The sequence below is a fragment of the Lissotriton vulgaris genome, chromosome 9, assembly GCF_964263255.1.
Source record: "Lissotriton vulgaris chromosome 9, aLisVul1.2, whole genome shotgun sequence".
Lineage (NCBI taxonomy): Eukaryota > Metazoa > Chordata > Amphibia > Caudata > Salamandridae > Lissotriton > Lissotriton vulgaris.
The window spans coordinates 953,155,583-953,171,009 of NC_141697.1; the positions used below are offsets into that span (position 1 = coordinate 953,155,583).

General features: G+C 42.6%; 1 protein-coding gene across 2 annotated transcripts in view; it reads left to right on the forward strand.

The window, feature by feature from the left end:
- The window catches only part of GNAT1 (G protein subunit alpha transducin 1), a 470,352-nt gene that overhangs the window by 446,759 nt on the left and 8,166 nt on the right, over positions 1-15,427 (forward strand). For both annotated transcript variants that reach the window (XM_086938802.1, XM_086938803.1), the window contains one exon: positions 10,942-11,070. In XM_086938802.1, coding sequence (XP_086794928.1) covers positions 10,942-11,070 — 129 coding nt within the window. The remainder of the gene's footprint in view (positions 1-10,941; positions 11,071-15,427) is intronic.

The following is a 15,427-nucleotide window of genomic DNA, read 5'->3' on the forward strand; positions in this document are numbered from 1 at the left end:
ATTTTAGCATACTTTTAAAGAGAAAAAATGAGGAGAAATGAAAATAATTCTCCTTGTTGTGCCGTGCTACACCAATTGGAGGACTCTGCAGCATTCACACACATGTCCAGATTAATGATTTCTGATAAATCTGGAGATGTGTCTTGTTCTATCAGTGTTCTCTGCAAACACGCACAGCAACACCCTTAGAATACCCTTTCAATGCAATGTGATATGTATAATAAGGTTGTATTTACATGGGGAAGAAAAGGTTCACAGACTGCCTTTTCCTCTCTTTGTAAATATGAAACAGTGTCTTGCGCTATAAGTATGATGTACATGCATAGTATATAAAGACATTACTAGGGTTAATGGCTAGGCCAATTCTTATTATATGAGTAATAAGTAGAAACATTTCAGTACTGCAAACAGAGAAACAGACATTTATAAGTACTTACATTTTGGCAAAATTATAGGACATGTTTATAGATTACTGAAGGGAAGGGATGGGGCCTGATGTGACATGTGCAAACACACTCAGTGATGTGTTTTAAGTTAAGGAATTGTATCCCTTTTAATCCTGAAATTCCCTGGGCCCTACTAGTCCACCATATCTCTCTATTGAATACCATACCATGTGTGTTGCAGACAGGTGCTCAGAAGCTGTGTCCTATTTGATACCTGTCTGCAATGAAATTCTCTGGCACATATCTACTCCATCCATCTCCCCTTTTTTCAACTGTGTGCAAACACAGGCCATTGTGCATTTTAATACTTACTTAAACTTACCTCAACATTAATACACCTAAAAAACGCTACACATTTTATTCAGTTGTTTTTTATAATCTAAATTGTGGTAAATTACATATTTTATCATTAGGATCTGTAAAAGAAAAGAAAAATAGTTATAATATATAATAATACACACCACAATTTTAACATTTTACAAACTATTTTCTTTGCTGTTCTCAGAATATATTGAAGCACCCTAATGCTTCTCTCACAATTTTCCCAAATGCACAATGACTCACAGTGTGATTCTAGACAAATAACAGTATCCCTTGCCCTTTAGCAAAAATCATTTACTAGTCTGGAACAGGTAACATAACTGTACACATTCCACATATTTTAGAAATCCACTGTACTGTGAAAGCCTTACCTCATTTTGCAAATACATAAGCAATGGCTGCTTTCAAATTCTACTAAAACTTGGCAACAGCATACGTTTTTAACCAGTTATATATCTGCAAGCACATGAAATACCCACAGGTTTCTCTCACAACAGTTCCCAAATGTACGCAGACTCACAGTGTGATTCTAGACAACCAAGACTATCCCTTAGACTTTATCAAAACGCATTGACTGATCTACAAAAACTAAGGTGACAGCACACATTCCACATATTTCATTACTGCATTTCAGTATTAAAGCCTAACTCATTTTCCAAATACATAAGCAATGTCTATTTTCTAATTCTACCAAAACTTAACAACAAGAAAGGTTTTTAAACACTTATGTGTCTGCAAACACATCAAGCAACCAAATGCTCTCTCACAATTTTCCCAAATGCACACTGACTCCCAGTGTGATCCTAGACAAATAACAGTATCCCTTGCACTTTAGCAAAAAACATTTAGGCCTAGATGTATCAAGCCGTTCGTGAATCGCCAAGGCCGAAATTCGCAGCATTTCGGCCTTTGCGAATCGCAAACGGTCTTTGTGAATGTTTTGGCATGCATCAAAAATTCGCAAATTAAGGAATCGCAAAAAAATACGATTCCTTATTTTGCAATAGCATTTAAGGAATCGCAATTTTGCGATTCCTTAAATGCTATGTATGTAGCATTTTTCATTTGTGAATTTTGGTTAAGAAATTGCAAATTACCACCAACTTGTAGTTGATGGTAATTTGCAAATTCTTTTAAAAATGCACAATTTGGCATTTTTGAAGGTGGCATGTGACGCACACACATGCTCATAGGGCATGTATGTGCGCCATATGCACACACATGTACATTTCAGGGGTGCAGCAGGGTGTCCTTTAGACACCCCTGCACCCATGAAATTATTCTCAATTTGCGATTAGCAAATTGCGAATCGCAAATTGAGATTTATTTCACAATCATTCCTATGGGCCTCCTGGCCCATAGGAATGAATGGGAAATTATTCCTTAATTGCGAAATCGCAATTTGCGAATTCGCAATTAAGGAAGATTAAGAAATCGCTAAAAAATAGCAAATTTTTATATACATGCCATTTTGCGATTTCTAAATTGCGATTCCTTAAAAATCGCTATTTAGAAATCGCAAAGGGGTATGTTGAATCATCTACCCCTTGGTAGTCTGGAACAGGTGACATGACTGCACTCATTGCACATATTTTAGAACACAGTCTCACAAAGTGAATCTAGACAAGCAAGACTACTCCCTGGGGTTTATCAAGAGAAATACATTAATCTTATTAAAAACAAACACACCACATACAACATCTCACATTGATTTGTAGATTAAGAAGTATGTCAGTCACACACCAGATTTTCTCATACAGAATATCTGTACTGTGCAGCTCTTAGCAAAACCAAAAAAAATGGCAAGCTTTCCCTCTCATTCTGCACACATATACATGTAAATATCAAATCATATTCCTTCCCACATTAATTCAAAACCTAACATTTCTGTGTGTTACACATTTCAGCCCTTTCCAAATGACATAAATGTGAACCCTACCCCCAATCTGCTCACTACCTTTTACCATAGAAACAGTTCATGGAACACTCAACTAAACTCATAGGTCACAAGTTCAGCACACAATGTTGCTAATCCAAACAGTAAGGGGGTCATTAGGATGGTGTGCGGACTTAATCCGCCCGCCATCCTATTGGTGATTGGGACTGCCCGCCATAAGGGTGGGGGTCCCGTGGGGGGTATTAGGATGTGCCCACCACTGTGGCGGGCGCATCCTGCATTTTTAGCATTGTGGCGGGCGGTGCTCTCAGCACCGCCCGCTACAATGCTAAAAATGCACAAATGCATTTGCATTAACAAAGCGGCAGGCACCGTGCGGTGCCTCCCGCTTTGTTTATGCAAATGTGGTACCACCGTGTGCACCCACACCTCTCTTTCATGCCGGGGGCCCCCGAAGTGAAGACCGCATGGCTTTCCGTGAGGCATCTGTTATGGCCCATCATAATATGGCTGGCGGTGTCTAATAGACACCGCCACCATATTAAACCTTTTCTGCCCCGGCCGCAAGGCGACCGGGGCGGAAAAGCGGTGGACGGTCTTTCCGTCTGCCACAGACCCCCCCAGCCATCCTAATGTGGCGGGGGGTCCTTTCAGTTCGGATGGTGGGCGGATTGCCCACGCCATCCTAATGGGCCCCAAGTGTGCTTGACTTTTCAAAATATCAGCTTATCCTATGTAATATTCCTTTCAAATACTTTTTCTTAACCAATAAGAAACATGCTTTTAGAAAAATAAAAAAATGCAACCTACTTTTCAGACTAGAATGATCTCAAACAGCCAATCATTTATTTTCTTTTTTCAAAACTGCATTTTATCCACTATTCTAGAAAAATCACACTTCTCAAACTGCCATTTCACATACAGAGACCATCTGACTGCATCCAGACCTCCCTTCAAGATGCTTGGAGTGTGGATTGTGGGACACAGCTATATTTTCTGGAGCCAAAGGTATGCAGAAAACAGAGGCATGGACAAAGACCTAGCTTTGCCAAATGTAGACATTAAATGGATTGGACAGAGAGGGTTAAAGTGCCACTAATTGATGCCATTGGTTAAATCCTTCTTGCATCTCCAACACCCTGACCTCATAATTGTGCACTGTGGTGGCAATGACCTAGGCATTTTGACTAGGGTAGGTCTGGAAATGCTTATAAAGGACACCTTTACAGAATTGATGTCACTTTTCCCCCAAACTGCCTTTGTTTATTCTAACATATGCCAAAGGCAGAACTGGAACTGGTCCTATCAATTTGGTTCACAGATTGAGAAAGCTAGGAAACATGTCAATAAATCTGTTTCTGCTTTTCTCCGAGATTATAAGATGGGGTCCATTTACCACAACAATCTGCGTTTCAATATGGATGACATCTGTAGGAGAGATGGTGTACATTTTACAGATGAGGGTAACAGAGTCTTCCTCTTGAACATTAGACTCTGCATAGGTACTTACTAGTAGGTACGAAAATCTCTCAATAAACACAAGGGCTCTTTTTAGAGCCACCCAAGAACTAAACACAAAAACTTCATGTATATTCGAAAAATATATATATTTTTTTGCTTGGAGTCACGCACGCAACGCATCAGAGTCATGCACCCAATGCGTAGAAGTCGTGCACCAAACGCACTGGAGTCGCGCACCCTACACGTAGGAGTCATGCATCCAACGCGTGCACACCAAAACCGCCGTCCCAAAGCAGGGACGGCATTTTTTTCGGAATTGCAGAATGCCGCGGTGTTGATTCATCGTGATCAACACACTGGGGGACTACCGTTATTATACTTACCGCTTGGGATTGTGGAACACGGAAATACATATATTCTCCTAAACAGGAAAGATCCGTATCTCAAGATCTTTTGTATTTGCTCAAGCAATTGCTTTTGTGTTAACGGTGTGGAGACATACTTTGGACCCAAGAAACGATTACTGTTTGAACAAAGCTAATGCAACACTCTTAATATGGAGCCCTGTCTGGATAAATTGGATGAATAGGAACAAAAAGGATTTCCCCCTTTCTGTGGTGGATAAATACTGTGCTTTGGAACAACCATTTCGCTCTGAAGTAGTTCTGTTTTCAGAACGAAACGCGTTGGCTGGCTTTCTTCGTTTTCCAAAAACGGAACATTAAACAAGCATTGAAAATTTACATCAAGACTCAGCGTTTGTATATAAAGACAATAAGAGAGTTATTTAGCGCTCCTATTTTTTGACTGGATTGATTAACTAAGCGGTGCTTTTCCGAAATTGGACAAAAAATTAACATTTTACCCCAGGTTTGGGTGGTGCACTGAGGACAGAGGGCATTTGGAAACACCATGCTTAAGGCTGAAGATTTATCCGATTGGTGAACATAGGATTGGTGCCTTTCTTTTTCGCTAATAGGTCCACTGTCCAAAGTGTTGTTGTATAGGTAATGTCCCTCTGTAAGAGGGGATGTTTGAAGTTGAGTAGCCTGGGGGAATTCCGAAGAGTTAATGTTGTGCCAGTGCCTGCTGGTGATGGTGTTCGAAGGAGCACACTGGCTTGGGGCTAAAAGACATTCAAAAGGGATGACATAGTGGTCCTTCCAAGTTAGAGGAATAGGGCTGCTGGTATTCAATGTGTAGAAGTTAGAGTAAATTTGGTTGATCATGTTTCTAGCCATATGTGTAGGGGCTTTAATCCGCCGGGTGAGGTTGAGGTCAGCCAGCCAGGAATCTGAAGTGAGAGTCAGTGTGGAAATTGAAATCACCAATCGGAGTAAAGATGGATCGCTTAAGCATATGCATGGATAGGGCCTTGGAAATGCACGATGCAACCTTGGGTGCAAGGCAAGAAGGATTATAAAAGAATGCCCTGGTGAAGGAAAGCTGATTGTTAATTTTAATGCTAAATATGAGGAATTCAGTGTTGCTCATCCCTTTTAAGGTTGAATTGGTGCAGGAAAACTCTAAGCAGTGAGTAATAGCTATCCCACCTCCTTGTTGGCTTTTTCTATTAAGACATGCCATGATATAGTTGTCAGGGAGGGCTGAGGCAATGTCTGGGGCTCGGTGTTCTTCAATGCATTTAGTAATGAAGATGACATCTACTTTGTGTGATGTGATAAAATCCCAGAGACTGATACTCTGTGGAGGGAGACAGGATTTAGCTGGTATCAGTTGAGAGTGTTTATGATGAGGTGATTAGGCCTTCAAGTGTGTGTGGGCTTAGGTGAGGTCCTAATGTGAAAAAACGTTTCCAATGGAGGGAAGAGGCTGGCCAAAGAAGCATAAGGCAATACAAAGGGCCGAATATTCACCAGAAGTATGATTGAGGTGGTGTTAGGCAATGTAATATATAATTCCTTGTGGATCTAGGTAAGAAGTAGCAGGGATACTGGCGTGAGATGAGGCTGAGGTGTGGATGTGCACAGACAGGTTTGATTTTGGTGCATCTTTGCCCATTGCATGCCTACTGTGCGCAGCCATGCAATAACACCACTTTGAACGCTACTCATGCTAAGCAGTAAATGATACTCAGAGCGCACAAAGAGAAAAGTGCAAAAAAGACTCATTTGAGTCTCTAAATCCACTCAGCGGAGAGAAAGTATTCCAGTTGTTGATTGGGAGCCAAGAACATCTCTTACATACAAGGAAAGAACAACACAGGATGTCAGGCGCTTACAGAAGTAGAGTATAGACCTACTCAACAGCACCAGCTATGAGGTGCGTCATGCAGAGGGGTGTGACCCACTACAAAACAACAAAAGTGATGTGGTGGCAAGAAAGATAAAAATCAAACTGGAGACCAGGTGCTACTGTGTTCCAGCAACAGCTCCCTGGGGATGATCACTACAAGGAAATCAAATCAAAGCTAAAATAGAAGTGAGAATGAAATCATAAAAATATTATAAGAAAGGCTCAGTTGAGTCTCTGAATCAACTCAATGGGGAGAAACTGTATCAGTTGTTGAGCCTACCTCCTTTCCTAAAATTCAAGGAAAGACCAACGCAGTATGCCAGGCACTCACCTCTGTAAAGTAATTTAAGTTTGCCCAAAAAATTGATTACATTAAGTTAAATTAATGATATTCATAACTTTAGCAGTTTTTACTACATATTACATAAATATAAACATTTTACTTTAGGTGTTTTTTGCTTTTTACATATGTAACGAATAATTGTAATTTACCATATTTCAATTAATTAAATATTTCATTCAAAATGAAGTTAATAGTGCTGCAACATTTTTTATTTTGTTCTACTTTTAAAATGAATATAAGGCGAATTTGCATTAAGATTTACTATAAAATTATTTTAGTCTTTTTTTAAGTTTAATGAACATTTTTACTTTTCCCTTTACGTTACTGCCATAGGAGATATCCTCTCTGAGTGGCCGAAATCTCCTCTTACTTGTGAAGAGTTACTAGTAGTAACTCTACACTTATAAATTAGGCTTCAGCCCCGAAATTTAGGGGGGGGGGCATTTAAGTCTACAAACACGCTGTAGTAAATTTACACTAGTAAATGGCAACTAGCCAAAATTAGCAAATGCACTACGTATTATAGGAGTAAATTTACATGGGTATATCTACTCATGTGTATTTTTACCTTTACGAATAAGCCTCAGAGATCTTACCTCTGGTGGGCCATGTCTAATAGTTTAGAAAATTGTCACTGGCGTTTAAATACATTAATTTTGATATCAGTGATGAGCAAATCTGACTTGCATCTGTGTTGCAGTTGGGTTCCAACCATTCAGTACACACAGATTGTTTGCTTTTTGGACTACCTAGTGTTGGACCTCTTACTGGGGGGAGGGGTGTCTCCCCCACAGTAATCACATGGGAAATGGAATGCACTTGTTTGCTGCCAGTGTCTGCCTTTTAAGATGAGGTCACTCTGACACAATAAGGGGCACTTGGCTGGTTCCGCAGCCCAATAACTGCAAAGGTAGCGTGTTGCGCAGTCCAAAAAACTGTAAAGGTAGCCTGGTGCAGTGGGAACTCTGCAGGATTAGATACTGACCTGGGGTAGGCCATATAATGTTAGTGTACACTATTAGGGAAAGTTAGTGTGATGTACTGTTTTGTCTGTCGTGATACTTTTTTAGACACGTAGGGAGAGAACAGCTTTAGAGTGCAGTTTCGCTTCCCTTTGGCCTACAGAGTCCAGTGATGTATCGAAACAGGGTGTAACCTGTCAGAGGAAATACAATCTGCAAGTCCAAAACGATATCTCTACAATTTATGGACCATCCAGAATTGTCATGATTCTCTGGCTCAGCTCAGGATCAGAGCCCAGGCCTCTTGTCACCCTGCTGTGCCCAGTTAAATACATGTCTCTCCAGTAGCAGGAACCAAGGCCTCCCAACACAAAGGGAGTAATTAACAGTTCTTCACTCAGCTACTGAGGAAGAAACGGGGGCAGAAGGATCTGCAACACTTAGTCAGCTGTTACACTGTCTCAGGAATGGGCCTGCCCAAGCCCACTGAACAAAGAAGGAAGGTCAGAACTATTGAGCCAACAGAGGAGGGAGCTTCCTTTTGAAAACTTGGTGAGAACGGCCCTGGCAGTGATATCAGCGAGGGGTATAGATGAGGCCCCTAGATGAGATGTGAATAGTGACACCTGGATGATGTCATCTTGAACTGTCCAGCATGCTGTGTGGGAGGTTTGAAACAGGGGTGGAGAGGTGACATTACACCCTATGATTGGCCTGGGATGCTTCCCCCTTATAAACTCTTTAACAATGGAGAAACTCTCTCTTGTTTGGTGTTTTCTGCACTTCGCTTCTGGACCCTTGGGCTAAATGGAAAACTGGAAGGAAGAACCCCCTGATGCCCAGAAAAGACTAAGGACTCTACACCATTTGACCCCAGGACCTATGGGTCTCCCCAAGAGTCAGTGAGGCTGGCCCCCTTAAATTCCCTGAGGATCATTTTGGGGAAATCATTTGACTTCTGCGCTCAGAGACGAGGAGGAAGGTTGGGGCAGGGAGCCAGAAGAACCAGCTCTCTGTGGATTGCACTGCTTTGGAGGTGAGGAGGTCTGCTGCCACTGCTCCTGGTGTCTAGAGCGTACCACCAGGAGTAAAACGAGGCCATGATTGCCAAATTCAGCCCAACAAGGCATGAGCTTGAGCATTTTTAAATGTTGGCAACCTTTGACTTTTTTTACCGACAAAGTGTGTGGGGCTCTGCTGCCATTGCATAATTTACCCTCGGGTGGGCCAAGAGCCTGGGTGTCAGTGCGGGTTTATTGTTTATTAATTTCATCAGGGAGCATGGGCCCCCCCTTCCTGGGATCTCTCCTGGCCAGTGGACCCCATCCCCAAGCAATTTATGCAAAAGGGGGGCTGAGACCTCATCCCTGGCCCCCAGGTATGATGATCGGAGAGCTCCTTTGGACCCCCACAATGACGGTGGCCATCGCAAATGGCTGCACCCTGCCCTTGCGGGCACAGAAAGAGAAGCTGCCGGCTTTGTTGTTGCATGCAGAGTTCCAGGCTGTGTAGGAGCCAGTGGGGGAGTGGGTGGGGGCTGCTCCCTTGACTGTGTCCAACGACTGGAGGCATAGGGTGCCTGGATGGGACCAGGGGCCCTCCCAAAAAATAAGAACCAAAGGAAAGGGAAGCAGTGTGAGGCTAAAACCAGGCAGCAGCTCTCTCCATCCCAGCGAGAGAGCAGCTCATAAAATATTGACAGCTCCCCATAATGCCCTCCGGGTCTATTGCATTTGCCTATTTTTATGCTTGTGGTGGCCCCCAAAATGGGCAGGGGCACCACCAACTAAGTCAGGAGGTGTGGGTGGCCTACAGGAGGGAAGCAGCACCCCCTAAAGACTGTTTTTCAGGGAACAGAATTTATATTTGTGGAATCCTCTTATCCAGGGCCCCTCTGGAACTTTACCTAATGTTTTCACAGTACTCCTAAGGCTGAAGTTTCTGCTGTACAGCTGGGAGTACAGCACCCGCTAGGGGCTCATTCTATGGTTATATTTATGGTAACCTGAAAATGTTTTAAAAAGGTACATGTTGTACAGTGCCCTCCAGGGATTAAGTCCATGGTTCCATGTGTTGTAGTCAAAATGTGATGCCCTTTAAGGGTTGTTTTTATGATTGCATTTTCATGACTGAACATTTGGGTTGTTTTTATGATTGCATTTTCATGACTGAACATTTACAAAAAGTATTCAGACATGTTTGTCACATTTTAAAATGCTTTATTGTTTTAATGATATTGGCAATGATTGTGGATCACAGTGAATATGCTTTATTAACAGTATTATGTGCATTCCTACTTGATTACAATTATTGGTGATGTAATTTACAGACACAAGGATATCTTTAACCTATGGTTTGCTGCTCCTGAACCTTTGACAAAGCCAGTAGACTTACCTTATATGTTTGCAGGACCCCTTTAAGGATTCAAAGGTTGTTCATGCAATGTCATCTATGGGATTTCCTGTCTGTCAATGTACATATTTGTAAATTAATGTGTAGTATTTATTAGTATGTGTGTAATATTTGTACCTTTCCTTTTGCTAAAGAATAAGCACTGTCTGGAGATGCATTTATTGAGTGTTATTACTGGGTGCCAGCGAATGGTGATTACTAGCCCTGAGTAGGCCTTGAACTGCTCTGCTTTGATACTTTGAGAGAGTCAAGCACTACAATGAGGTGCTTGGTTCCCAGTAAGGAGAAATTGTGGCCCTATTAATTGTGCAGGCCACACATCTAATAACCCAATATCCTACATCCTGTATAGTAGAAATTAGTTTGCTTCTTACACAATTTGAAAATGTTATATGTATGTATAGTATTTCAATCGAAGACCAAAAATACCATTTGGCCTACCATAGCAAAGAGCACATTAAAATATTAAGGGGGTTCTTTAAAAGCCTTTGCACGACTTTATCCCATATAAAAAGTGATGCACCAGCAGTGTAAGGGGCTTGTGAATAAGCCCCTAGGTGTGAAATAACCTATATTACTCTTGAGATTTACAAACATAGTTGAGCCAGATGGAAATGGAGATATATCACAGAGGTAGATGATAGTCATTTAGAACATTGACATGTAAGAAGGGTTACGGAGAAAGGTTACATTTTTAAAAGTTTAAGACACTTCAACTGAGAAAAGATGAACAACTAAAAAAGAGTAGAGTGGTCATAGAAGGGAGTCCGGCAGGAAGTCAGCAAGGTAAGGTGCCTCAAAAGAGCCAATCAACTTTTAACTCTTTGCTTTCTAATTGGACAGTTACCTGAACGATCTCGACCGATTGGTTAAACCAGGATACGTCCCCTCTGAGCAGGATGTCCTGAGGTCTAGAGTCAAGACAACGGGTATTATTGAAACCCAATTCGGCTTGAAAGATCTCAACTTCAGGTAATTAAGGGTAAAGCGAAATATTTCTGGCACCAATATTCATACTGTTTTCATTCTGAGACAGAAAAAAATGTGGACATGCACTGAGAAATGATCTTTAGCACTTCTGGGAACAAAGCTATGTGTCTCTTGTATACCCCTACCTTCTCCCCCCCAAACAGACACAGACCCAGACTTTGTTTTCTGATGTATTTTACTAGCGGTAGATATAGCTGCTACATAACAGGAACAGGGGCGGCCTTAGGCATGTGCCAGCTGTGCACCTGCACAGGGCCACCAAACCCCAGGGGCCTCCACGCCAATATATATCCTTAATATAAAAATCCTCTGAGGATGGATACATATTTGCGTGGCGGGCCCTGGCAGGGATTTGGCGGCCACTTGGTTCCACTTCCAAACACCTTCCTGAGCTCGGGGGGTGGGCACCATGAGTCTAGAGCCGCCCCTGACAGGAACATGCTGCTGACATTTAAATAAATGCACCTTCTTCAACATTGGACAACCCAACCACAGACGTACGGAAACCATTGGCAGAACCTGTTAAAATGTTTTGTGAAATTCAATAAATGTCAAACAGAAATGAGAGTGTTTGACATTGAGACCTTCAATTTTTAAAAGTATATCCTATGAATTCCATCCGACCTCCTTGCTTTCTGCCTTCGTAGAGTGTGAAAGTGGACAAGAGATGTGCAGGAAAGTCTAAGCCTTTTAGAATACTGATCACATGCCCAGGACATCCAGCCCCGAGCACATTCTCTGGATAATTTTACAATGTAATAACCTATATTTGGATTGTTTATAACTTCCTATTATGTGGATATGAAGAAAAAAAACCTGTCATAGGCAAAAGCCTTCTCTGTCCTAAACAGGCAAACCCTGAACTAGATGTTGATACTAAAATGTCTGAGATGGCCATTAACTTCTGTAAAAAAAAAAAACGATGGTGCCCACTTATTTTGAGTGCTAATGCAGCAAGACAGACATTATATATTGGAGAACTGACACCCCAAGTGTGCATTGTAAGGATATTGCAAGTCATCGGGGAGCACGTTTATCATACAGTGGCACTAGGTTGAGTGCGTTAATGAGGCCAAAGAACTCTGAAGTGATTGGCAGCATTCTTTTAAATGTACCATTAGCGGGTTCATTACTCCCTATAATAATTGGGTGTTTCCAGTACAGTTTGAGATTAACCTGGGACAGGCATGGGTAGGTCATCAAGTCCTGTTTATCTAATCCTAGAACTTGTAGTTTTGTTATTCAGTATACAAAACAAGGACTACAGATCCCAGAATGCAAGTAAAAACAATGGAATGTAATGGGTACGCCAAGTCTAGAACACTGCTTGCGAACTACAATGCTTTAGTACCAAGTACATCTACAAAGCAGCACTAAAAAAAAATCCATGGGCTCAAACGCTATAACATCAGAAATTACGTTGCCAAACAAATTAAGGCTTCTGATTACTCCTCTAAGGATGTCTTCAAAATTGTGCAGGGCTTTATGAAACCGGAAGCCAAGAAGAGTACCATTGGTCCTTCTGCCACTCTATGTGATAATGTATCTACTTTCTTTCAGGAGAAGGCTCAAGCTATTTATTCCTCCATCACCGTGACGGGGCCTCCCACCACAAATCTTCAGTCTCATGTCCACTCCAGTGTTGGGGCTGAATTTCGCCCTTTTCTGCCCAGAAGCTTCCCTTTTAGATTTGAACAGAGTTAAGTCTGGCTCGCCCCTTGACCCCTGCCCAGCTAGATTCTTTAAGCTGTTGGTCCCTCTGATTAACCCCGATTTAAACTCGATTTGGAATGCTTCTCTGACGACGGGCAGTTATCCTTCCATCTGGAAAAAGGCATACGGCCTGCCAATCCTTAAAACAGAGGACGCGGACCCAGCTGAACTTAAGAACTTTAGGCCGATCTCTCTCCTACCAGCAGCTGCTAAAATCCTAGAGAAGGAAGTTCAGAGGCAGTTATCCGACTTCCTGGCGGCTAATAACCATCTCCATGACTCCCAATCTGGCTTTAGATTGGGCTACAGTACAAACACTGCCCTGCTAGAAGTGGCGGAAATTATATGTGAATCTTTAGACCAGGGTAGCTGTGCAGTGCTTGTGCTGGTGGACTTGTCCGCAGCTTTTGACACAGTATTGCACCAGATTCTGCTGGAGAGACTGGCGTTTTTAGGAGTGACAGGAACTTCTCTAGCTTAGTTCTGCTCTTTTCTCAATGCCCGGTCACAGCAGTATTTCTCCGCCCCCATGTTTCCTCCTCTAGTCCACTTGTGTGTGGAGTCCCCCAGGGATCGGCGTTGAGCCCTACTCTTTTTAATGCCTATCTTTCCCCCCCTTGCATCGTTAGTCGAGCATTGTGGGGTGAGAGTGGTCTCATACACTGACAACACTCAGCAGGTGTTCTCTTTTAAAGATCATGCCGAGGCTGCATTTGACAGTTTTAAGTCCTGTTTGAACAATATTTCATCCTGGATAACAGACAGTTGCTTGAAATTAATTGATGACAAAATGGAGGTACTGTTTTTTAATCAACCTTCTCCTCACGGTCCGATCTCTGGTGGCCGGCGGAACTAAACCCCCTACCCACTCCTGTCACCTCAGTTAGAAATCTAGGTTTTAAATTTGATTCTAACCTCTCAGGCAAGGCCCAGATTGGTCAAGTTTCTTCATCCTGCTTTTGGAAACTGAAAGCCTTGCGGAGATTCCTCCATCTTCTGCCTATGGACTGCTGGGAAATGGTGGTCCATTCTCTAGTCACGACTCAGCTTGACTATGCCAACAGCCTGTACCTGGGTCTCCCAGCCTACTTGAATAGGAATCTGCTAACTATTCAGAACGCCGCGACTAGGCTCACTAGAAATGTGCCACTCCACCATCTTATCTCCCCTCATCTGCATAGTCTCCACTGGCTCCCAGTCAAAAAGAGAATAGAGTTTAAGGTGCTGTCCTTGGCTTACAGAGCTTCTAGAGACAGGGGCCCTGGATAGCTGAAGCAGAGACTCCAGAAATATCGCCAGACCAGGGCCTTGCTATCTAATGATCAAGAATTGCTCTGGATCCCTCGCTTTGCAAAAGCTAGGATTGGCGGGCGAGCTTTCTCAGTGAGAACTGCTTCCCTTTGGAATGCCATGCCTAACCACCTTCGTAAGGCAGATTCAGAACTTAAGTTCAGGAAGGCTTTGAAAAACTGGCTGTTCGATCTACCTTAGTTTGTTCCCCCTTCCCTATCTGTTGTATCCGCTGTTTAGTGCCGGGACACCACCGTTGGTGGTAGCTGTGTGCTGTATACATGAAATGGAATGGAATGCTTTGGCTCCCCGGCACATCTTAGCTAACCTAGCAGTGCACATTGTATAATAAGACTCTTTCTCTTCAGACAGGCTTAACTTTGATGCTCCTTGAAAGTAGTGGTAGAAGCAGGCTGTCCATGGGATCAAAGACATTGTCAAGTCCATCAAAAGTGTTTATGGGCTAGTGGTTGGCTGTCACTGGTCTTCCAGGCCTTTTAGTAGCTTCACATGTGTGAGGGAGAAAGTGGGAAGCATGAGCTCGAGGTCCTGCCCGGTCAAACCAGCGTTTTTTTTTTTACTAAAGACAGTGGTCCCTAGACAGGAAAGAGTTTAAGGAGCAACCGGGTAACATATGCTAAATAGACAATATGTTCTTTGTCCAGCCGGACAGCATTTATTCATTATTAATTATTTAAACAGAACGATCAATAACAAATACAAGTGGGACATAACCTGCATACAACTTAGGAACATACATAAGTAACATAAAAGGAAGGGAGGAGCGCAACAGTTTCTGTGACATAGCATGGATTCCTCCACCTAGGATGAGGGTCTGGAGAAGGTAGGCTTCACTGTAGCATGAAAGGAATGTAGAAGTATTACATTACTGTTTCGAATAAACAAGTTATTTGCAGGAGAGTAAAGAATACATTTTCTTTTTTCCAGGCAGGAGTTCCTTCGTAAGTGTCGGGGCACCTGCCCCAATGGACTTATGGTTCCTCTGTCCCATTTACAGGCAAGGAGCCAGTGGGTATACAAAGGCAGAGTTTCACCGCGCTCCATAGTCAGCAACTATACACTCATCCTCTACTGGACTGCGGAACTGCAAAGGTGGAGGCACCGTGCCATTTAGAACAGGGCCACCATCAACACTCATTGCTTTGTCCAGTCCGCCACGGCTAAGGGCTTTCAATCCTAGGGTGAATTTTGGGATTTTTTATGTCTACTGTCCCTCTCAAATTTTACTCTGTTGGCTTGAACCTGGTGGTCCGCCCAACTCAAAATTGGGAGGCAGACCAAGAGTTTGGCCGATAGGCTACTCCAACGCCATTGT